This window comes from Grampus griseus (genome assembly GCF_964374135.1).
Source record: "Grampus griseus genome assembly, chromosome: 16".
NCBI classification, from domain to species: domain Eukaryota; kingdom Metazoa; phylum Chordata; class Mammalia; order Artiodactyla; family Delphinidae; genus Grampus; species Grampus griseus.
This window is the reverse complement of record NC_139010.1, coordinates 61716547-61741987: the sequence shown is the minus strand read 5'-3', so window position 1 is coordinate 61741987 and position 25441 is coordinate 61716547. Positions and strand designations below refer to the sequence as shown.

General features: G+C 43.5%; 1 protein-coding gene across 2 annotated transcripts in view; it reads left to right on the top strand.

Moving 5' to 3' along the window:
* The first annotated feature begins 3600 nt into the window (after positions 1–3600).
* Positions 3601–25441, top strand: part of STN1 (STN1 subunit of CST complex) — a 36682-nt gene continuing 14841 nt past the window's right edge. Inside the window, exons 1-7 of one of the 2 annotated variants that reach the window (XM_082674230.1) lie at positions 3601–3747; positions 4116–4309; positions 11777–11872; positions 16664–16732; positions 21342–21500; positions 22227–22350; positions 23481–23652. In XM_082674230.1, coding sequence (XP_082530356.1) covers positions 4177–4309; positions 11777–11872; positions 16664–16732; positions 21342–21500; positions 22227–22350; positions 23481–23652 — 753 coding nt within the window. In that variant the 5' untranslated portion in view covers positions 3601–3747; positions 4116–4176. The remainder of the gene's footprint in view (positions 3748–4115; positions 4310–11776; positions 11873–16663; positions 16733–21341; positions 21501–22226; positions 22351–23480; positions 23653–25441) is intronic. The other variant, XM_082674231.1, reaches the window with a different exon arrangement.

Below are 25441 nucleotides of genomic sequence, written 5' to 3'. Positions count from 1 at the left end.
CATAGTATTTACATGCGGCAGGTATCCCTGAAATTTTTTTTTTTTTTTTTTTTTTTTTTTTTTTTTGCGGTACGTGGGCCTCTCACTGTCGTGGCCTCTCCTGCTGCGGAGCACAGGCTCCGGACGCGCAGGCTCAGCGGCCATGGCTCACGGGCCCAGCCGCTCCGCGGCATGTGGGATCTTCCCGGACCGGGGCACGAACCCGTGTCCCCTGCATCGACAGGCGGACTCTCAACTACTGCGCCGCCAGGGAAGCCCTCCCTGAAATTTTTTAAATTCATTAAATCATTCCTCTGATCAATAATCAACAACACCCTATTGCTTACAGGGAATAAAAATAAAAATTAATTCAAGCCATTCAGAATCTAGCTAAAACCTTGGTCTCCAGCCTGCTTCTGCTGCAGCTGCCCTCCCCAGCCAGGCTGCTGTGTTGGCTTTTGCCCACAGACATGCCTTGCTCATCCTGCGCCTTTGCCCTGCTCTCACCCCATCGCAATACTATCCCTCTCTTTACTTATAGGGAGACTGAGAATAAAATTCCAACCTGTCATGGCCTACGAGGTCCTCTGGGACCTGCTTTCTGCTTATGCCTCCAATTACGAATGCAACCACTCTCGCCTTGCTCTCTTCTGTTCCTCCAATAGGGAAGTATTTTCTTGCCTGCAGATATTCACGCTTACTCTGACCACTGCCTGGAATGTTCTTTCCTTAGCACTTTTCGTGGCTGGCTCCTTCCCATCTTCCGGTCTCATCTCATCCGATCAAAGTAGATCTGTATAAAGTAGATCCCCCACCCCATTATGAGTGATCATAATATACTTTTAATTCCTTCAAAGCACTAAGAACAATCTGTACTTATTTTATTCATTTATTTGTCTGCTGTCTTTCCTCTTTCCCCCAACAGGATGGAAGCTCCATGAGGGCTGTACTTGATCTATCTTATCTCCTCTTTACCCCGCAGTGTCCAGTACAGTGCTTGACAAGTGCTTGACAAATACGTTTCATGAATGAACGAATGAATGAATGAATAGTTCCTCCATAGTTTCAAACTCCAGCTTAAATCCCCACTCCATAGTGAATGATGATAATAGCTTATATGTATTGAGTGCTTACCTTGTTCCAGTGGTTACATATATTATCTTACTTGATGAGCCCCCTTCTCTTCACTCCCAATTTACCTCCTGTAATCCACATAGTTATTATTCAGGCCATGCAATTTAGCCTCTTGCTTTGTTATTTAATATATTCCTCTTTTTGCTCCAGTGAAATAAAAATTCTTAGTGCTCCCCCATAGCATACAGAGAGTGCTCAAAGTATGCTGAGCGGCTGAAAATGGCCCCCCAGGGTTATAACATTAACATAATAAGAATGTTGACAAGTTGTCTTTATTATAAACTTCAAACTACTCATCCACTCATTTAAACTTCGAATCTAACTCAGCTTGCAAGTGGACAAACTCTATTCTACCTGTCGAAAGACATTCTAAAATGCCGAAAATGGTTAAGGCAAGACAGTTTGCGTTTTGAGGTAGAAGACACGCAGTTCAACACCTCATTTTCCAGAAGAATTTCCTAAAGTCTTAACTTTCTAGAAAGGATTGTCTAGTCTGTCAAACATGCTTGCAAAACCAAGTTATTTCACATTGAGAAGCCATAAGAAAAGTTCCTAGCATTGTGTTGACTGTTGGGTTTTGAAATATCAGCTTTGCAGTGTTGTGGAATCCCCAGCTGAAAAGCCGTCCAGTCCCTTTGCACATCTAGGCAGTGGCCTGAGGAAACTGGAATCTATCCTGATGGAGATGACAGGGAAGAGGATCCTCCCAAACTCCTCTAGATGCTTCAGCAGTCTAGAAAATTCCATTCCACACCCTACTCCACATTTTGAGCTCAGATCAAAAGGAGCATCCCTAGACTCCAAGGAGTCCTTCCTTCACTGTAAATGATGACCTCAGGGGCAGTCTGCTCTGGTCACCCCAACTGGGTGTGACCCTCCCCAAGGCCAGCAGTAAGCTTGGAGTACCCAAGGGCCGTTGTTTCCAGCACCCTATCCTTGAGAGTCATAAGAGTCATCGCTGAAAACTTCTCGGGCTCTGCACAGACCCAGTAGTGATTTTCTTCTTGAGTTCCACCCTAGAGCAGATGTGTACAGTCAAAAAATGTCGCCCAACCTGTCTTTCCCCATCTTACAAGTCAGCTGGAAGCACCCGTCCTACTGGGTGTCATACTGGGTGTCCTTCCTTGAAGAGAACCTCCCCCTATTAGAAAGGTGTCTTCTCTTAATTAAATCTTAAACTTGACAGATCCAACTGTTCATCGCAGTAGAGTCTGGGCAATGCTTTACCAAGGATTCTGTTTGTTAGCTTCTTCAGTGGCCAGGGATGTAATTAAATTAAATGCCGTCGTTCTAATGACATACATTTTCTGTTCCAGCTGCTTGAAGTTCCTTCTCTGCTTAATAGTTTAGCAATTATCTCTTTGGCCACCACTTACCTCCCCTGGGAATGGCCTGCCAACATGACCTGTACTCCTGACATTTTAGAGGAGTAAATTAGGAAGAACTCCTGCCATCTCAAGTAATGTCATGATGTGGCTTATTTATTTATTTATCAGAATGCAACATGGCTATCTCTTCTCACTTTAAATTAGGACTACTGGGGACAGGCACCATCAAGGTGGCCATCATTTACCAGAACGCCAGTTTTCAAAATTCTTAAATGTACAACATTCCGTAGTATAGACATTGTAAGAGGGAGACAAACTTTGTCATGATCCTGCAAAGAAGGCTAGTCTTGGGCAGAGCAAAGGCCTTGCATTCCCTCAAGGGCTCAAATTTAGATCCTGACATTATCTAAAGTGAGACTGTACAGTACCAGAGATTGCGTGTGTTAATAAATCATTTATCAAGTGTAAATAAACATTTTAAATACGCCACAATGTAATCCTGCTTTTGTATTGCTTTGTTTATGTGTTCATTTACAATATCAGAGACGGAAAAAAAAAAAAGTTGTCTGAACCAGTCCCAACCTCTCGGAGGTCATGGCTCAGGGACCCACGACTAGTGGAGTCGGGATGAAAGGGGGACTTGGAAGGCGGGGTTTGGGCAGCAGGAGTTTCAGGGCCAGCTCCCAGGCCTCGGTGATTTGGGCTCTGCGCTCCCGCGGAGGCTCAGGGAAAGCGCTGCTAGAGTCAAACAGGCCCCGCGTAGCCCTGCCAACCCCGCCACCACCTGGAAGAGAGCATCCGGCGAAGCAGCCGCGAGACGCAAAATGGGGCGTGGCCGTGGGCGGAGTGGGGCGTGGCCTCGTGGGGATGGGGCGGGGCCGCGGGCGGCGCGAAGGAAAGGCCGGGGCGGGGACACAGTGGCTGGTCTGGCGCGAGGGATGGTGTCAGGCCCTACCCCCACCCCCCGCTGGGAGCGCCAGAGGTGACCTCGGCCTAGCGCTCCTGCTCCGGGCGGGGCCGGCGGCGGCGCCTCCAGGCCGTGGGCGCCAGTGGCCTGCTAGCGCCGGAAGGGCCGGGCCTGCGCGCTCCAGGGACTTGCGGGCCGACGGCGCGGGCGCGGGCCCGGCGGGAGGGGCTACGGCTGATCTGTTTTTCGTTTCCTCTTACACCCGTTCTCAGTGTCATCCTGAACACCGGAAGGTGCAGCGGCAGGGCTACGGACAGACCCACCCACTCTGCCCCTCTGTTGTGTGGCCGCGAGGACGCCCATTCCTCTCTGGACTCCACCCATTAAAGCGGTTTCAGGGTACGCATATATGGCCATCTGTCCCCAGAGTGAAAAGTCGGTGTTTAACCGTTTAGAAATGGGAACTTTTGGAGAAGGAGAAACACTCCCATGGGGCAGAGGAGTTTCCTGGGGAAGAGGCATAAGGAACTCATGGGTCCTCACTCGAGAAGCACCTCTTTACAGGTCCCCCGAGCGCGCAGGCCTGGCCCTTCTGGCGCTAGGAGGCCACCGGCTCTAGGAGGCCCCTGGGGTGCAGTTTGACAGGCCCCGGACCCCTGGATTTACCCCTTCCAGAGTTCGGGATGCTCGTCTGGGAACAGCTTAGGGGCCGTGCGGATTTCATCCACTTTAACAGCTTTACGTCCTGATTTTTGTCTCCCATTTAGCTCTTCGGCTCTAGATGCAGAGCTTCTCAGGGTTGGCTGGAAGCCACAGCCCAGCCTCCTGATGCAGTCTGAATCCAGCCGGTGTGAAGAGGAAACTCCTTCCCTCTCGTGGGGTTTGGATCCTGTGTTTCTAGCCTTCGCCAAACTCTACATCAGGGATATCCTGGACTTGAAGGAGTCCCACCAGGTGCCAGGTATGTGGCTGGTCGGCCTGGTGTGCTGCTCTGTGCTGCATCTGCACCCCACCCACCCTTCCCCAAAGCTACAGAAATCTGGGGCTTAGGGGCTTAGCAGAGCCTTTCCAGCTGCAGGCTTTGAAATTGACATAACCTGGATCCTCAAACAAGTTCATTTCTGTGCAAGTAAAAGCAGTCTCTTTTTTATTTTTTAAATAGATGCTTGGGGGAGTAACTTGGTACTGAAGAATGTTTTTTACCTGAGTTTGAGGTCTTTCATATTTAAAAATACTCAGTTTTTCTCTGGACCTGCTTGTGGTGGAAAGCTCAGGCCTTGCTCCCTTTCCTAACTTCACCACTTACCTGGCCTGGGCATGTGACTCACCTGTAAAGTTTAGGTGTCTTCATTGTAAAATGAGGATTAACCGTGCCTGATTTTCTTGTGGGGTTTGGTTTTATTTTGAATAGATGAGAATCAAAATAAAATAAACTCCTTGAGAGGGAGGACATCATGTGCCTTGTTCATCTATGTAATCCCAGCACTTAAACAGTGCGTGGCCTCTGGTAGGCTCTCAAGTAGTAGTAATTGGAGCAACAAAGCATTATAAATGTAAAGTTAAAGAAATCATTTTTTTAAATTAGAGTGGTGGTCACTAAAAATAGGATCTTCATACCCCCAAATATAGCAAATATAGTTTAGGGTAAATTTAAGTAATTTACATAGTTGTGGATGTATCTTCACATGTTTACTGTGCTATATGAGAAGTTTGGTTAAATTCTCTTTGCTATTTTGAATGAATAGAAAGCTATGAGTCAGAAGTAGTTCAGAATCTCAAGCATGCAGTTTTAATGAGACCACATTTTGTGTGTTTCCCGTTCTATGTACAGATATATTTGGATGACCTTATACTAAAGCCTTTTGTACAGATTTTTCACCACACCTTCATTTTCTAAGTATTGTTGGAAATGATCTGGTTTTTTCCTTGGAAGGCAGCCATCCTCCCCCACTGTTGTCTGTTTTCCAGAACAGTCTGGTAGTCTTCATAGCTCATCTCCTCAGGAAGAAATTAATTCACACCAAATGCCAGGCTTGCGTAAAGATCTTCTGTAGGTACTCAAGGAAGTATCAGGGATGCTATAGGAGCTTAACTCTTCCTGTGGGTGAAGCACTGTATAATGTATTAACAACAAACCAAGGAAAACTTCTCCCAGTGATCTTTGTTATGTCGCTGGTGGTAATGTTTCAGATATAGTTTTTAAAATGAAACTGTTGTCAAACCCCAGTTTGTGTGCCTGACACACAGTGAGTCCAAACAAACCAAAACGTTGGAGTTTGGAGCAGAGAGAGGTTTATTGCAAGGGCCAAGCAAGGAGAACAGGCAGCTCAGGCTCAAAAAACCCGAACTCCCTCATGGTTTTCAGGGAAGAGTTTATTTATGTATGTATGTATGTATTCATGGTTGTGTTGGGTCTTCATTGCTGTGTGTGGGCTTTCTCTAGTTGCGGCGAGCGAGAGCTACTCTTCGTTGCGTTGCACAGGCTCCTCATTGTGGTGGCTTCTCTTGTTGCAGAACATGGGCTCTAGGCACACGGGCTTCAGTAGTTGTGGCACGTGGGCTCAGTAGTTGTGGCACACAGGCTTAGTTGCTGCGCGGCATGTGGGATCTTCCTGGACCAGGGCTCGAACCCACGTCCCCTGCATTGGCAGGCGGATTCTTAACCACTGCGACACCAGGGAAGTCCCCCCTCAGAGTAGAGTTTTTAAAAGCAACATTTGGGGTGAGGGCTACAGGGTTTATGACCTTCTTCTGATTGGTTGGTGGTGAGGTAACAGTGTGGTATTCCAGGAATTTCAATCATCAACCTTCTGGTTCTGACCAATCTGGGGTGTCAGCTTGTAGTTACCATACTCCACCTGGGTGAGGGTCTTAGTTCCTGCAGAACAACTCAAAGATGTATATCAGACTATTAGGTATATCCCTTGAGGGGGAACTAGAACTCTGTTTGATTGCTGCACTATTGTTTCTTGACTGCTTTTTCTTTGCTTCTGCATTCCCTCACTCCCCTAATTAGTAACTACTTGAACCTGCCCTTTGGAACTCAGGGAGGTCTAGGATCCTGAAGCCTTTTTCCTACAAAAAAGAAACGATGGGGGCTTCCCTGGTGGCGCAGTGGTTGGGAGTCCGCCTGCCGATGCAGGGGACATGGGTTCATGCCCCGGTCCTGGAAGATCCCACATGCCGCGGAGCGGCTGGGCCCGTGAGCTATGGCTGCTGAGCCTGCGCGTCCGGAGCCTGTGCTCCACAACGGGAGAGGCCACAGCAGTGACAGGCCCGTGTACCGCAAAAAAAAAAAAAAAAAGAAAAGAAATGAGGAACACGGAAATGCTTTTGTATCCAGGAGGGCCTTGCTTGGTTTCAAAACCTCATGGTTGAAGAAGACATTAACCATAATTTCATAGAGGGATCTTCTTTAGACTATACTCTAGGGTTCTGAGGGGTGGGAAATGCTACTAGTTTAGGTTTTTATTTTTGTATTGTTTTGTTGTTGTGTTTGGTTTGGTTGTCATAAAAAAAAGTAAACCTTTTATTTTGACTGCATAAAATTTAGAAATGTTTAAACAGCAAAGAATATCTTACACACACAAAAAGAAACAAATGTGTAATGAAGAATTTGGCTGGCCTGTGTTCGAGGTTCCTGGAAGATGTTTGGATTTCTGGAATGATAGGAGTGTTTTTGTTATTCATGGTGGACCCCTTGAACCACATCTGAGTTTATGCTGATGAGGTGCCTCATGCTGGGCCGCTAGGTAGTTTCAGGGTGGGGGCCTTTCAGGCCTGAAAAACCAACCATGTGATTAGAGGGTTGGCTTTGAGCCAGGGGACATCAACCCAACCCCGCAGGAGGGGAGGGGGACTGGAGATTGAGTTGTCAAGTGGGCAGTGATTCAGTCAATCTTGCCTATGTAATGAAACCCTAATTAAAACTCTGGACATTGAGGCTTCGGTGAGCTTTCCTGCTTGGTAATCATACTTGATGTGTCAGGGTGATGTGTCCTGAGGACATGGCAGCTTTATGCTTAGACTCTCCTAGACCTTGTCCTATGCATCTCTTCATTTGGCTAGTCCTGGTTTGTCCCCTTCATTATAAAACTGTAATCTTAAGTATAGCACCTTCCTGAGTCCTGTGTGTCATTCTATTAAAGTATCAAACCTGAGGTTGTTGTGGAGGGTGTTGGTAGCCAGTTGCTCAGAAGTGTGCATGGCCCGAGAACCCTCAAACTTGGGGCTGATGCTTGAAGTGAGAGTCTCTTGTGGGAGACAGTGTCCTTAACCTGTGAAATTCAACCTTACCCTGGCTGGTTAGCGTCTGAATTGCCTTGCAAAGTGGTTGTAGAATGTCAACTCCCCGAAATTAACCTGTGAATTTAGAGTTAAACTAATAGAATATTGTGAAGTTTGACTGTGGTGGTTTGGTTAGGGATGTGTCCCCCGTGTCCCCTGCACTGGCAGGCGGATTCTTAACAACCTTACCACCAGGAAAGTCCCAAAAGTACTTTTAAAAAAGAGAAAAAAGGTAGATGTCTTGCTATGGGTGTGGCTGTCACTGCTGTGAAAGTTGAATCAAAGGTACCTGTGACCCTGGGTCCCTGAGCCCTTCCAGAGTGACCCTCCTCCTTCCTGGGGACCTGATGATCCAGGGGATGGATCCCCTGATATGGTTGGAGCTCTGTAGGCTGCATGTAGAACAAAGGCAGCAGGAGTGAAAGGACCACTTGGGAAAGGCTGCAAGTTAAACTCAGCATTAGCCAGTATCTGTTGTTATTTTCTTTTCTTAGCTCATCAAGCTTTCTCTCAGTCGATAGAGCTGCCATCCAGCTTTCTCAAGTTCTTTTCCCATAGAGGAGATTCTAGTGTGAAGGAAGTGGTTCTCTCCATTGCTTTTTCCATGTCCTCCTTTTTTATTTTTGTTTTTTTTATTTTTTGGCCACACTGTGCAGCATGTGGGACCTCAGTTCCCTGACCAGGGATCAAACCTGCACCCCCTGCATTGGAAGCGTGGAGGCTTAATCAGTGGACCACCAGGGAGGTCCCATCCATGTCCTCCTTCTTCTTGTTCAGGTTGTGCTTCTGACGTGTATAGTTCAAGTTTCTATACACTGGGGCAACTTTCTTCTCTGTTTCCAAGCAGTTTATATCCTCCTCAATCAATTTTCTCTTTGTGATTTTATTCAAACCATCTGGTATTTTCTGCTAACTTGTCCTCCATTGTTCTTTTTGTGTTGCTTTTATGATGTTTTTCCTTGTTTTTTTGCATCTTTGAGCGACTCTCTCCTTGAAGACGAGCATTGTCAGTCTATGAGATGAAAGTTTAGGGGCTTCCTTGGTGGCGCAGTGGTTAAGAATCTGCCTGCCAATGCAAGGGACACAGGTTCGAGCCCTGGTCCGGGAGGATCCCACATGCCGCGGAGCAGCTAAGCCCGTGCGCCACAACTACTGAGCCTGTGCTCTGGAGCCTGTGAGCCACAACTACTGAGCCCACGTGCCACAACTACTGAAGCCTGTGTCCCTAGAGCCCATGCTTCACAGCAAGGGAAGCCACCGCAATGAGAAGCCTGCACACCGCAACAAGGAGTGGCTCCCACTTGCCGCAGCTAGAGAAAGCCCTCACGCAGCAGTGAAGACCCAATGCAGACAAAAATAAATTTAAAAATTAAAAAAAAAAGTTTAGGGGGCTCCCTTTTCTGTGTTTTTTCAAGAAAGTCTACTGTGTCCTCCAGTGGAGGCCTGTTCGGGTTTTTTCAAGTGTTGCCCAGTGCAGAGTTGGTAATGTTGGAGGACTGGCGTCTACCACAGGTGACTTGACGACTTTGTTGGCTTGTGTCGTCAGTCCAGTCTTCTCTGTATACTTGCCTTTTCTGTATACTTCAGCCAAGGCAGAACACCTTTTGGCTGGCTCTTTTCCCCTTCTTAAAGCGTGTGGGCTCTTCATTATAAAAACCACCACAGCGGCACATACCAGGGTGTCCCAGGAAGACCCAAAGAATCCTGGGGCTTGTCTCAAGCTTTCAACATCACCAGTAGAGCACCCCACAGTGGCTTCTGGACCAGCTGGAAAGACTCTTCAGGGGCAGGCAGCAGGCCCTCCATGGGTCCACAGGGCCTCCCGCTGCCGGTGTCCTGGGAGCCACACCAGCCACGCAGAGCCCTGTGGGGTGTACCGCCTCTGATGGTACCAGGAGCACACTGTCTCTAATGGCCGGCAACCAGCACAGACCATCAGTTAGGCTGGGGGAGACAGAGGCCACTCAGGTTCTAGGAAAGAGCTCTCTCTAACTTGGCTCTGCTCAGCACACAGATAGAAAGTCCAGCGCATTTGGGGAAGCAGAAAGGGCTGACTGCAGCCAGAGACCAGTCTGGAGCTCAGGCCACCCTCATCCCCCCGCCCCAGCCCTACAGCAAAGCTGGACCAAAGCAGGGCCATACCATAGCCCGTCTCTGCACACAAGCGTGTCAGGGCATGATGGTGGGGCACACTTCAGCAGAGGATGCCATGCCCCTGACCCTGGGGTAGGCTCATTCTCCCCATTTAAACTTCCCTTCTGCTGCAGTAAGCCCGAGTCTGCCAGCAAAGGTCCTATGGGGGCCACCCTCCCCTGAAGGTGCCCTCTCTCCTTTGTGTCTGATCAGTGCAGGCAGGCAGGGCTGGAGGACTGAGGGTCTCCCCACAGGTCATCACAGGGTTTCAATGGTAAGAACTCAGGAGAAGTCAGTCAGAACTGTCCTGCTCTTAAGATTTCATGGATCTTCTGTGGAACCAGTTTGACCCTATTCAGTCCAAGTGTTCCTGGAGGGAAGCGATTCTGCTCCGGGGATGACACAGGGACCCAGGCTCCTTCCCTCATGTGGCTGTGCCGTTTCAGCTCTTGGCCCCCAAGGTTGCCCTCTGCACGGTCTCCAGTCCACTAAGTCATCTTTAGAAGTTTGCCTCTGCTAGGGGGAGGGCCTGGGTGAATTTGACATCTTCAAACCACGTCTCACTCCCCTGGAATCTCTGGCTAACTGAGGCTCAGAAGCTCCTTGTCCATCCCCTGGGGACTCGGGCGATTGGTCCCCAGCCCCTTTACCCACATGGGAAACAAGAGAACCATCAGTGGAGGCCATTCTGGGGGTTCTGAAGGGCTTCAGCGTTCAGGCTGCGGGGTCCCCTCCCCCCATGGATGTGGAGAAGACAGACTCTGACCAGACTTGGCGAGGACCAGAGAGGGTGAGGGTGGCCAAATACCTGAAGTGATGACTGATTCTTTTTTTTTTTTTTTTGTGGTACGCGGGCCTCTCACTGTTGTGGCCCCTCCCGTTGCGGAGCACAGGCTCCGGACGCGCAGGCTCAGTGGCCATGGCTCACGGGCCCAGCCGCTCCGCGGCACGTGGGATCTTCCTGGACCAGGGCACGAACCCGTGTCTCCTGCATCGGCAGGCGGACTCCCAACCACTGCGTCACCAGGGAAGCCCATGACTGAGTCTTTGTTTGCAATTCATGTATTTATTTGAAAAGGAAGTCGCCATTTAAAAGTTTATAGCCTCTTTCTGAAAGTAAAGAATTCGGTCATCGTAGGGAGAAAAAAAATGGCTGGAGAGGATTTTAGTCCAGACTCTTTAGCTGCAGGTGACAGGAACACAACGCAAGTAGCTTAAGCCCAAAGAGGCAGTTCAGGTAAGGACGTTGGGGGCCCCACGGGAGCCGGGACAGCGCTGGGGTCTCGGATGGGAATTGAGGGCTCACCGCTGCCAGGAGTCCCTCTGTTCCATCTCCGTCACGGAGTCCAAAAAAGGCCTCCGGGAGTCGGTGGGTAGGGTTCTTCCTCTCACGCTTCTCCTCTGGCGGGAACCTGCCTGCTGGCATCTGTTGCCTAGGCTTTGAAAATAGAATTTTAAAAAGAGAAGTTTTTGAGTCGTAATCTACTGGCCCCAAAGGGTAGTGTTTTGTAACCTAATCATCTTCTCTTTTTCTTAAAAAAAAAAAAGTGCTACTGCTAATTCGTAGAAATGATGACTGGTTTCCTAGAAAAGCCAGAGAAGCCTTTTCTCGTGGTTTCCTCTCTTTCCTTTTCCAGTCCCTCAAAATACAGTACTGTGTTGTGTCTCATAATACTGCGGCTGTTTTTAGGCCCTTAGGAGAGTTCTACAGGCAGGTGCATTTCATTCTCACAAGTGGAAAGAAGATTAACCACATCTAGTTGGACAATATTGGTTTTCTCTTTTCTGTGCTAGTACAAGCTTCTTTAAAGCCACACTTTCTACTTATAACCCTTGAGGAAAAGACATCTGAATTTCTTGGGGTTTGGCATTTGTCAAGAGCTGATTCTTAAGTCTGAAATTTTAGCAAGCAGCATGCCACTGATTTTTGGCACAGTTAACATTTACTGAAGCAGAAAATGTCATCGTACGTTATATGGACTTTGCCTTTTTTTCCCTTTAATTTCAGGTGTATTTTTTTACAGTGGGCATCCAATAAAACAGGTAGATATCTTGGGAACTGTAATTGGAGTGAGAGAAAGAGATGCTTTCTACATTTGTGGAGGTAAGAACAATTGTGTCTGACATTGAGTTTATGTGGAAGGACCCCACTTAACTGGACATTGTATTTGAAGCAACCCCAGCCTTTCAGAGCAGCTGGGGCCTCTCATAACCCCCATGCACTTGTCCTCTATTGGGAACCATTTGCAGCCACCAACATGGACTAAGTGTAAAATGAGGCAACGGGTGGGAATGATACTGATGAATATTGTCAGGTGACAGCTGCTGGGGAGCTAGGAGGCAGAAGAATTAAACTACAGTCTAGGGTCACTGGTTGATCAGGGACAGATACCTGATACCTAGGGCATAGCTATAAATAGCAAAGGATGGTGATATATGTTTATATTGATACCTTTAAAATAAAAAGGCCAGATTAACATTAAAGTAGACTCTTTAAGAAGACAAGGAGATATGAAAAATAATTTATAAGATTTATATCCAGAACAGTTAAAAAAAAAAAAAAAGCTTTTTGGTACCCAAAGGGATAAATATCCATTATCGGAAAATTTCCCTTCCCTTTTGATGATAGAAACTAAATAAAGGGTTTCTGTAGTTTGGACACCAGTGAACTATTAGGATATGATTTTAGTGTCATGGGTCTTGACTTTTTTTTTGCATTGAGTTTAATGTAATCATTTTAATATATTGCCTAAGATTCTCTGTAGTTAAGAGGCCAAGCTGGATATTTTGTGGGAAGCTTAACTTTGAATTCCAACCTTTGCTATAATTGACATTGTCACTTTTTGTTGTATTCACTTGGATTTGTATTCTTTTTCTACTTGGGGAAAAACAGAAGGCAGTTGAACTAGGTGACCAAGAACATTTCGTTGGCAGTCTGTGCATGACTGATAATTTACAGATACAATTTCTTCAACATATATTCATTTTCCTGGGGATGATTGTCTTGTGCTTATAAAATAACATGTGAGAGATGAGATTTCTCATGCCCTCTGCTTTTTCCCAGCTTGTATTTTTTTAAAACTCTGAAATAGATCACCTTGTCATGCATCCCCATACTGGATCTCTTCTCTGCTTTATTTTACCATAGATACTGGTTCTCTTTTTCTCCAGGAAGTTCAACAAACATTCACTAAGTTCCTACAGCATACCCAGCTGCTGGCAAGTACGTTATCTGTACTTCCTCTCCAAGTACCAGTGATGAAATGATAGTATCTGTCAGTTTACAGAGCACTTATGCATGCATAATTTCATGTTATTCTCCTCCCAGTCTTTTGAAATGGAAAAGACAGATTATTATTTCCATTTTATAGATGAGAAAACTAAGGTTCAGTTACTTGCTCGAGGTTCCACTGATGGGTCCAATCTCTTTACTAACTCCAGTGTGCTGTGTAGTCTCCATAGAACTCAAATTCTAAAAGAAAAAGAGATTTTTCTATCAGTGTTACTCAGGGGCTGGGGGCAGGGAGGGATGAATAGGTGGAGCACAGAGGAAGTTTAGGGCAGTGAAACTATTCTGTATGGTTCTGTAATGGTGGATGTGTGTCATTATACGTTTGACCAAACCCACAGGATATACAACACCAAGTGTGAACCCTAGTGTAAACTATGGACTTTGACTGATAATGATATGTCAATGTAGATTCATCAATTGAAACCAATGTACCACTCTGGTGGGGATGTTGGTAATGCGGAAGCTATACGTGTGAGGGGGCAGGGGATAATGGGAAACCTCGGTATCTTCTGCCCACTTCTGCTGTGAACCTAAAACTGCTCTAAAAATAAAGTCTATTAAAAAGTTTTTTTTAAAAAAAGATTTTTCTCTGTCCCATGCCCCTCCTCCCACCCCCCCCCCCCAAAATCAGCTGCATCTGGTTTTTAATTTTCTGATTTTTAGATCAGAATGAGGCTATTTGAGGACATCAGTCCTGGCTGCAGAACCAGGCCAGATATAATCTGGCCTGCAGAAACAGGCCAGATATAATGCCTCTGACCTAAAGGGATTTCATTTAACCCCTTTTCCCTTCATAAAGAGATGAAGGCAATATGGCTGACTCTTCCCCAATAAACATTTCTCTTAGACTGGATGTCGTGAGAGCATGGCACATCTGTGGTTTGTGGGGAAATGAAAAGCGTCTGAAGGCTGAAGTAATTGAGGGTATAAACACTTGGGACTTTAATTCCTGTGAGGCCTGTTCAAGAGAGAGCTGCACATACCCTGCTGTTCTCAGGCCCAGCTTGGCTCTCGGACCACCTGCCAGGTGGCTACTCCTGCTGTCCCAGGTCCTCTTCCTCCTGACTCACTGCAGGCCTATATGCTGGGGTTGCTTCCTGCTCACCCTGATTCGTCCCATGGCTGAAACAAAAGGCCGGCAGCCCAGGCCATGCTGCCCAGCTAGGGAGGACACTGCCCAGCATGGCAAGAACACTCCCCTTCCAGGGCCTTCCAGTAGCCAGGCCTCAGGATGCCAGGGTGGTGTCTGCTGGGAGAGGTTACCAACCAGGAAGTCAGAGAGTTTGGTGGCAGTGCCCTGAGCACACAGAGCACCTGGCAGCAACTCAAGCTCAGACCTAGAATCCTGGGAGACTACAGTCAAGACCAGAATGACCTCACATTTTCTAGAACAAATACTCATGTGCCAATATTTTTTGACTTAGAATTATAAGGCAAAATTTTAAACTGGCCAGAGAAGTAGTGTGCCTAGAAGTGTCATACATTATTTTTTAACTCAAAATGTCCTTATTGATTTTTTTTTTTTGCTTCTTAAAATGATACTCACTATAAAATAAAATTTAAAGCTAGAGAAAATTTTAATGAAGTACATAAAGCTCATGTGAAATGCTGTAAATCAGATAAAAACAATATCAGTGTTTAGGTGAACATCCTTCCTAGTTTTTCTAACATGTTCCTAATATGAAGAAATATAGATATGCCTTATTTCTTTCTGTTTTTAATGTTTCTGGAATTAGGCTTACAGTCAATGTATACATTGAATATGGGGTTCCTTCTACATACTCCAAAAGAAACTGCTATTAGCATTTTAATGTCTTAAGGTCATTTCTGTCAAAACACACTATTTAATGTTTTACATAAATTAGCTTATATATGATATATATGACTATATATATATAATTTCTGTTTTGCAATGAGATTAATAGCAATGACCATGGATCTTCATTATAACTTTGTATTCTCATATGCCATGCCATTGTGATTTATTTAACCACTTATATATTTATAAGCATTTAGGTTATTTCCAACTTCCAGAACTATAAACAATATTATAATGAACAGCCTTATACAAAATATATATATCTGTGCATTTGTGCCATTTTTCTCTTCAGGATAAATTACTGGAAGTAAATACTAAGTCAAAGGATATAAACATTTCAAAATTTGATAGACATTTCCAAACTTAGTCTTTAGAAATTTGGTATGAATTTACACTCCTGCTAACGGCATATGAGGGTATCAGTATTTTTAATACTTGTCTTCTAGTAGTTGAGAAGTTAGTTAAATTTGCTGCTCTTTTCTGGTAACTAGTGATTTAGCATACTGACAAATGTCTGCTGGTCATTTTTGTACCTTCCATGAATGGCGTATTCTTTTTCTTTGCCACTTTTTCTCTTATAGTTTTGGTCTTTTCCTTATTAATTTGTATGAGTTCTTTATATATTAAGATATTAACTCCATTATTTGGAAAATTGCTATACAGAGTTAGTTTTTAGTTGGTCAAATATATCAGACTTCTAGAATGAGTTGTGATTTTCAGGTCTGTTTAAAGAAGTCTCCCCCCACCAACTGTAAGCCCAGGATTGAAAGTATTCACCCATATTTTTTTCTCATCTTCTTAAGTTTACCTATATTGTATTTAATAAAATAAAATCTATCTAGAATTTATTTTAGTATAAGAAGTATTCTTCTCAGCTTCTGCTTTAAACACAGATTTAAACAAGCAATAAAGAAATTTTGCCATATGTTTCTTCTATATTACATGTGTTTTTACAACAGTCTAGCTGATGATTTTTTAAAAATCATTAAGCCCACCGAACCCATGTTGATCAACCTCTGTTCTGAGATTGTCAGAAATTAGCCCAAGAGAAACACCTCTCATCCTTGATCCTATCATCCTTGAAACATCTGCAAATTTTTCTGCAGTTATAAATCCAAGTACAATGGAAATTCTTTTTTTTTTTTTTTTTTTGCACTGTGGCTAAAATAAGCCAGACCAATACTGCTTGTGTGAACAAGGTATAATTATTTTTTATTATGAAAATAAAACTTTGCCCTTCTGTGATACGCTTAGCTTTCCTTACATCCCCTGCAGTGGTAAGGACAGGGTAGAAGCTCTTTCAAAGAGAAGCCCAGGCCAGAAGACTTGGGATGCTTTGTCTTGGTAAGTCAGCAAGCTATCGAGAGAGCGCATGGTGACAGATGGCTGTGCTCTGAGTGCCTCTAACCACAGATCAGGCAATGGTCTCTGGTTGCAGGTTGCAGTGCAAGGCTGATTTTACATGTTAGCAGATATTGAGATCTTTGCACTTAACTTCCTGAGGACACCATTTTTAGGAGAGGTTAATACCCTTGAGATAGGGGAAGAGAAGTGCTGACTACATTCTGCTGGGCTCATGTATTACACTGACATTGCAGACAAGCAATTCCCACTGGACTGTGGTGAGAGATTATTTCTAAGGGTGGAAGAAAAGTTTGCTCAGGGATTTGCCCAACCAGGCTATTGAAAATGTCGTCTTACAGTTCGGCTGAATGCAATGGCAATGTGCTAATTCACCTGTAACGCCCGTATCTCTGTTCTACACTTTTGCGCTTCTCTTGCAGTGGATGATAGCACTGGAGTTATAAACTGCATCTGCTGGAAGAAATTGAATAATACCAGATCCTCATCAGGTAATTTTATTTGCCACGCTTCTTTACCTTTACAGCTAACCAGTAGATTTTACTTAGGGTAGCTCAGCAGAGTAGCTGGAGTACTAATTTTCACATTTATTCATTGGTGAATTACATTGATCAACTTGAAGCACTACACCCAGAGCTTTGGCTGCTCTGCAAACTGATATTAGTGGGGAGCCAGTTGCTTTTCTTGCTCTCTTTTCTTTGGTGCTCACTTCCTCCTAAGCCTACAGGAATGTGAATAGGTTACTAGAAGTTTCAGTGTTTCATTTTTACCATGACATTATTCCACAAGTCAAGATAGTTTAGCCTAATTGCTGATCAGGTGAGAATCCCCTTGCTCTGGGCATATCACTTGACCAAAGCTTTTTTGAAAGCTTTTGCCCTGACATGGTTGCCACTAACATCTATGCTCCCATGATCTAAATTTTCTGAAATCTCTAGCTTGTTCAAACAAATATGCCAGGAGTTCTAAGACTGATGAGAAGGTAAGATAGGATTCCCTTGAAGTTAGCCGTTAAATAATATTAAATAATATAAACTAAAAAAGAACTTTAAAATAGTATATTGAACTCATTGACTATAACTGAAACAGCATTTGGAATTTCTTGAGTCTGTTTTAATAGTCCTTAGGTAGTTTTTTGAGTTGCATAAGTTCATAATATATATCAAAGTATATATTGTGCAATAGTGGTGATGATTTTTGGTTCTAGAGAAGCTATGGAAACTGGGGCCTTGTTTTTCTCTGTTTTATAGCATATGCATTATGATGCCATATACACTGGGGTTATTCAGTAAATATTACCTGCTCTGATATCTAACATCTACTATCTATGTCCTCCTGTTATACGCGTGGTAAGAATGTGTAACACTTGGAGTAGTTTCTTTTTCTTTTTGACATTACCTGTCAGAATTTCAACTTCCTACTTTGACTGTACTGACCAGTGAGATGCTCCTTTGCTTAATTTTCTGATGTATTTATATTTAGAATTTGGCCATCACTGATGTATTTATATTTAGAATTTGGCCATCACTTTCATATAACTTTGGTATTCCTATTTCCTAATTTGGGAACATCTATATCAGTGGTACTACTTAGTACTACTTAGTACCACTAAGCTTTGCAGATTAGAAAAAACTTAAGGCAGACAACAGGTTTTTGTGCAGATATCTCACAGGTAAGAAATAAACCTATATGACAATCAGATATTTGAACTTTCATATATGTCCAGGGTATTAAAATTATTTGCAGATTTATGGTTGTGGTATTGTCACGATCTTCAATCAGAAGGTGTAGTTTCAATATGCATACTTGTTTTAAACCAAGGGTCAGCGGACATTTTCTGTACAGGGCCAGACAATAATTGTCTTCTGGTTTGTGGGCCATATGGTCTGCATCTCAACTGTTCAACACTGCCATTGTTAACACCAAAGCAACTATAGACAGTACATAAACAAACAAGCATGGTTGTGTTCTAATAAAACTTTATTTACAAAAACAGATTGTGGGTAGATTTGGTCCATGGGTTGTAGTTTGACTGTTGTTTTCGACATTGTTTTAATTTTCAAAATCAACTCTTTTTTTAAAAAATAAATGGCAGCAGAAATATTATATGATTCAGTAATTTTTTAGATAAAATGTCTATTAATACTGAAAGTGAGATTTTTTAAATATCTGTAAGTAGATGAATAGATGAGCAGCCACAGTTGGTAGCCTTAGTCAGAAATTGCTTTGAGAATAAAACGTGAGGGTAAGGGTGCAAGGAGAAAGCCTGAAAGCGATTCTCATCATGTTATATATGAAGTGATATTTTAAAATTGTTCCCAACTAGCCCATTCTCTCCTTTTAATTTAATCGCCCTCGGTTTTAAAGCTTTCCACTGGAAAGTGTCCATTGAAGACTAATTTTTTTAAACGAAATTTGGTCTGAGTCAAAATCATGTTCTAGTCAGTTACAGTATAAAAATATAATATTAACTCCTATAAATGTCACACTGATTGTACCATTTGGACTTAGCTTATGAGAAAAGTTAAGAAAGCTTGGAGCTTAATATTAGAATTTTAAAGAGGATTTATCTTCCAGCGTGGAATAGGCTACTTAAAACGAAATTCTGTCAGGCTCCAACTATCTCATTCTACTCATTAAATTACACAGCTTGAGCCCTTCTTTTGGCAGTTTGGTTCACCCTTTAAATGAAAGCTGAGCCTCTTTTTCTCAGACCAGCCCTCAGTCTGATCATTTCAGCAGTGCTGTATGAAGCATTTATTATCACCTATAATGTCTGAATCATGGCAGTGAAATTTATAAATACTTTTAAAGTTCAGCCTAAATGGAAGAGGACTTAGGGATAGGAACCCAGACAGAATAACTTTTTGAAAAGTAATACTTGGGTATTTTCTGAAGAAACCCAGTAAGTTGAGTAACATTAATGCTGATTGTGTCTAGATTCCAAGCTCTTGGTTACTGGTCTATGCAAAGTTCTCCGAGCTCCTTAGGTTGCTGTTTCCCTTACTATAGTCAGTATGTTAAAAGTAATAATGCCTTTGCACATTACAGAGCCATGGTTATCTAAGTTGTGTTAGATTAAGAAGCACAAAATTTGATCAATAGACCATTATTCATTCCATTATAGGAACCCTAGTATATGACAAAGCAGAAATAATACAACAGCAGGAAATAAGTAAGCATTTAACAAATGTTGTTGGTTCAAGTAGATAACAATATTAAAAAAGAGGTAACTGTGATCACTGTCTTACAGCTTACATAAAATAACCCAAAGAAGATAGAGTTGTGTATTTATCACAATAAGTATGGGGGTATCTATGTTAAGCTCTTATATGTTAAGCTGTTAAAGCAATGAAAGCTATCATCAGTGACAAGAGGGATAAACTAAAACATTTTTTTCAAACTTTTATGTATTAAAATTAAATCAAATAAACATAAAAAAGAAAGCAGTGGAATGGGGAGAGTGGATGTAATAAGCATAACTGATAAAGCTTCCCTGCATTTTTTTCAGAAATGAACATAAAGTGTTCAAAAGAGATGAAGGGCTTATACATAAAGAAATGCAGAGAGCAGATCATCTTACATAAAAACACATGGTCTCTCTGGCAATTTAAAAGCAAAAATAAAACATTATAGAATCATTATGTATTTTTTAAGGTGTTAAAAATCCAAATGACTGAAGCCAGTATAGGAGCTGCAAGCCCACACACATTGCTGGTGACACCTTGTAAAAAGAGAATGGTTTGATTGGGGTTTTTTGGCAAACATTCTGATAATATGTAAGGAACTCTAAACCTGTTTGTACTTTTCTATCCAGTAATCCCCAATGAAAGACCCCAAAGAAAACAAAATTTTTGTCTTGAGGGCTTAATTGTTCATTTTCACAAGTAGCTGACGTTTATTGAATGTTTCCTATAGATCTGACATTGCGCTAAGCTCATGGTGTAAGGGTTAACTAAGATCATACACAGCAGCTCCGTACGTGAAGGGCACTGTTAAATCCGCATCATAACTGAGGAAACAGGTACAGCAAGATTAAGCAGTCTGCCCAAGGTCACAAAGCTAATAAGAAGTGACCTGACATTCAAGCCAGGTCTGTCTGACTCCCTTTACCCAAGCTGACCTCTCAGCCCCATACAGTGGTAGTGATAAAAACCAAAATAAAAAATTATGAAAGAAGGAAGAAATATTTAACGAGATTAGCTGAACAAACTGTGGCATATGAACATGACAGAATGCTATTTTGTTATTTAAAATGCTGAGTTGTATAGATTCTGTGGATACATGTGTGTATTTGAAGTGATGCTAGACAGAAAAACAACACAAAATTGTTTACACACATGAGCTATAACCATGGAAGATGTAATTATACTCACGGGTCAGGCAGCAGAGAATAAAGAATAAGCAGGAAGGCTCTGGAGTCAGAGACCGCCAGGGTTTGAACTCCAGCTTTGTTGCTAACTAGTTATTTTACTGTGGGCAAGTTGCTTGACCTCTGTGTGACTCAGTTTCCTCATCTGAAAAATGGGACTAATAATAAGAGTGGTTGTGAGGATTAGATGCACTGATAGGTTATAAAGTCCTTAGAACAGAGAGAGAGAGAAAGAGAAGGTTAGCCTAGTTACTCAACAAAGAAAAGTGAGAGAGATTAGGGTGTTGAGCACCTTGGTGGAAAATCAAACTCTGGCCAATTTGCCTTCCCCGTGAACAACGACAAATGGAGACTCTTGGGCACCTTTCCCCTCAGGCCAGGCCTCTATCTCCCAGCAAGGACACTTTAAAGGGTTGTTTAGAGCTATTCCCACCAAACCCGGCTGAACTCACACAGAATGCAGCTCAGGCAGGTGTAGAGCCCTTTGCACAGGCGATGCAGGGGTAGGAAGGAAGACAACGGAACTCACCCACTGGGTTGTCAAGCCTTATGCCTTTTATCCAGTAGAGGATTTCGAAAGATTACGCAGGTTTCCTACAGTAGTGCAACCAATCAGAAGTAGAACAAATAAATGTCTCATGTCGGTCTTACCGCAGACTCTCTCCCAAATGTGGTGAAGTGATTTTGTTACGCATTTCTCTCCTTCCTTCTGGCCCCAACAACTACAGCTGCTCCGAGTGCAAGAGAGCTGAGCTTAACCTCACAGCTTAAGAAGCTGCAAGAGACCATTGCGCAGAGGACAAAGGTAGAAATTGGCGACATTATCCGGATCAGAGGTCACATCCGCATGTACAGAGGAGAGCGAGAAATTTACGCTACTGCTTATTGTAAGCACAAGATATCTCTGCCAAATTGGTTGTTATTCTGTGTGTGTGTCCAGTAAACTCATTCAGCGAAAAGTCAAACTTCTAAAAAGTTCAAATAAAAAGATTTAACTCTAATGAAGGAACAACATGCTTTCTTTAGAAAAGTAGCATTTCTTAATTTTATTTTGAAGAGGTCACTATAAATAAATTGGGAAAGAAAACAAGTGATTCATTGCATATGGCTGACAAATTGTATTCAACATTTGGACCCCATAGTAGAGTCTCTGAGTGTGAATCCATTTAGGGAAGAGTGTTCATAGTCTTCAAAATGATGGAAATTTCTTGAACACCGTTGAGTCCATTAACTTTGAAAAATAACAACCAATCAGAAGTGTGACAGTTCTCTGTCATCTGAGTGGTGCCCTTTGCACCGCTCTGGCTGGTTTGTCCTTGGAAACCTCAAGGACAGCCCAGTTGTCCACCATTGTACCAGATCAGTGAATACGCTCATGCGCTTTCCCTAGCCCTGGTCTCCTCTGGCCATGCCTGTGTCACTTAGGGTATCGCATCCCCTCTCGCAGGATGACTGGGAACCATTCAGTGCGTTTAGACTGTGATCCTGGGCATCCTTGAGGAAGGAGACCCACCAAGTGCTTCGTTCACTGTTGTCCTGGCAGCATTCTGGACATGGGGAAGCACTAATCTCCGTGTAATTTCTGTGGCCTGCTTTCCCCTGTGGCTTGTTAGATAAAGTGGATGATCCAGTGTGCAACATTCAGATCGCAAGGATGCTTGAGCTGCCCACCATCTACAGGAAAGTTTATGACCAGCCCTTCCGCAGCCCAGCCCTAGAGAAAGAAGAGGCACTGAGGTAAGTTCTGGACTATGACTGCCGACGATGTGACCACATCAATGAGGCCAACCAGTGGGATCCCAGATTCTGGGGTGGGCCTGGGTCCAAATCCTGAACTGTCCACTCACTCACTGTGGGGCTCCAGGCAAGTGTGTCCCCGCTCTGGATGCCTCAGTGTCCTCACCTGTAAAGTGAAGGTGTTAATAGTGCAGGTGTTCTAAGGTTTGGTAAGGAAGATATATGTGTAATTGGAGTCTCCGAAGGAGTGGAGGGGGGAGCAGAGGGAGAATATTGGAAGAAATCATGGATGAAAATTTTCCAAGTTTGATGAGGACTGTAAACTCACAGATCCAAGAAGCTCAGTGAACCCCAAGGCAAGAAACGTGAAGAAAACGGCGCCAAAAGACACATCATAACCAAAGAAACAATACCAGCCGCTCTCAACCAGGGATGACTTTATTCTCTTTCAGGGACGGAAAAATAAACAGGAGGAGGAAGAATATATGTATATTTGTTACTATACGCCTCAAATAACTCAGAGGAGACAGAAATGATCATAGTGGCTGCTGGGGGGTGGGGGGGCCGGTGGGAGGGGGACTGGAAGGAGGATAGAAAGGAGGCTCTTCACCATGTACCCTTCCCTTTTTTAAACATATTCAATATTTATAGATTACATATTCCAAAAAATTATATTAAAAAAACCCCGAACTGTAGACCTGTATAAAGTAAAACGTGGAAGTTCTCCATTTTCCTGTCTCCCGCCTCAGTACCATTCCCCAGAGGTTACCACTGTGCAGAGGTTGATGTGTGTATCCTGTTAGGCGTTTTTCTTCGGTTGCATACACAAGCATGAATATCCACCCACGTACTTTGTGGGTTGTCCTTTGCTTCCTTACAAAAATGACACCGTCCCTCACATGCTATTCTGCAGCTTGACTTTTTTCTAAATCTATCACGAATATCAGTTCCTGTAGTTCTGCCTCATCCTTTTAAACAACCACACAGTGTTCACTGGGTGAACTGCTCCTTATGTCAAAAACATGCATCAGTATAGTATTGCACTTGCTAGCTGTTTCAGTTTTACATGCGTCCAAAAGGAACAAAAGTAACAGTTTTCTGCAGGGCTTGTTAAAACTTTCTCCCAGCAGCAATCCAGGCACCCTGGACCTTGACAGTCTCACGTATCTGCTGAGTGAAAAAGTCAAAGAATTCCTTGTGGAGAACAGAGTGCAAACCTTTTACCAGCAGGAGTTGGAAACGGTGGAGTCCCTGCTGTCCCTTGCCAACCAGCCTGTGATTCACAGCGACTGCTCCGGGCGAGTAAGTGCGGCATGACCATGTGAGAATTCGAGGCCTCTGCCCCACAGCTGCAGGTCGAGGGTGTGGGTGGACATGACTGTGGCATTGAGACTCACAGGGTGTACCCGGAGTATAGAGGTTATGTTGATTCTATTCTGGAAAAGTCACTGACCACTGAGAATTTGAAAGGAGAATGCACATGCATGCCCTTTTCCCCTCCTTAATCTCATAAAGCTTAATCTTCAGGTAGAAAAAAAAAATAAGGTTCATAGCACTTAGTACTCACTGAGATGGGTATTTAATGTCAGCAGGAACCAACTGAGGGGGAAATAGATGAGAAGAGCTAAAATTATCCTTCCAAGATTATTTTTTGATCAGCAAGATGATTCTTGAACTCGAACCAAGGTTTTTAATGACTTGTTCTGTCTTCTCCAGAATAAGGTTGATCTATCGTGTCTTAGGAGTTTGAATAAAGATCAAGTTGTATTCAGTCTGGTTTATAAGTAAAAATTGCAGGGAATACTCAAGTAATTTTTTATTCATCCTAGAAAGAGCTGTCCTCTTTTTTTTTTTTTTATGGTATGCGGACCTGTCACTGTTGTGGCCTCTCCCGTTGCGGAGCACAGGCTCCGGACACACAGGCCCAGCGGCCATGGCTCACGAGCCCAGCCGCTCCGCGGCATGTGGGATCTTCCCGGACCAGGGCACGAACCCGTGTCCCCTGCATCGGCAGGCGGACTCTCAACCACTGCGCCACCAGGGAAGCCCTGTCCTCATTTTTTAATACCCATAGTGTTAGAGGTGAACTCAAGGTGTTTGGTGTTTACGTATTTGCTTGGAATTAAGAATTATCTGAGACTTTGGTTTTAGGCTTTCCTTTTCATTGCAATTCCTTAGTTTTTTTGTTGCTGTAACACGACTTGTATTTATTTATTTCATTTATTCCACTGGGAATGATCTCTGCTTGAATGTCACCTTCTTGCCCTCCCTGACCTTCTGCTCTGATAGCCACCAGCTTCCTCACTGTGTTATCACTCTGTTTCCACATTTCGTGATAGCACTGGTATTTATTTGTTTTGTGTGCCTATTACCCCACCAGAATTTAAGTTCTCTAAGAGCAGAGCCTTTGTCTGTCTCATTCTTTGCTCTCTAGAACAGGGCCTAGAACATGGTTGGCGTAAAGTATGCTCTCCACAATTATTTGTTGATTGAAGGAATGAAAACTTTTAAAAATTCAAATAGTCTGGGAGTTCCCTGGTAGTCCAGTGGTTAGGACTCAGTGCTTTCACTGCTTTCGGGCAACTAAGATCCTGCAAGCTGTGCGGCACAGCCAAAAAACAAAACGAGAAAACAAAAATAGATAAAAAAATAAAAATTCGAATAGTCCAGGAAGCTGTCTAGTTTTTAAGTTTCCTTCCCATCCTCCTTCCTCATCCCCTTTCTACAGAGACGAGCACCATCTCATGAGTATCCTTCTGGAGATAATCTGCATATATAAACTAGAAGTAGTTGTATCCCCTTTTTTACACAAATGGTATCATACTAAACACTCTATCTACCTAGGTTTTCATTGGACAGCATGTCTTATAGGTCCTTTCCTAGCCATACTTACATATTTGCCACTCTATAATAATCTTTTATTATGTGTATCATAATTTCCTTAAGGGGTCTCTCCATTCCTGGACTGTTTAGATGTTTTCTAGTCTTTTGCCATTACCACCAGGGCTGCCATGAGTACCCTTGTGAGGTAACATAATTATTCTTTGTGATTCTGGTGGAACAGATACCAGGTCTCTGTCCCGACCTCCTA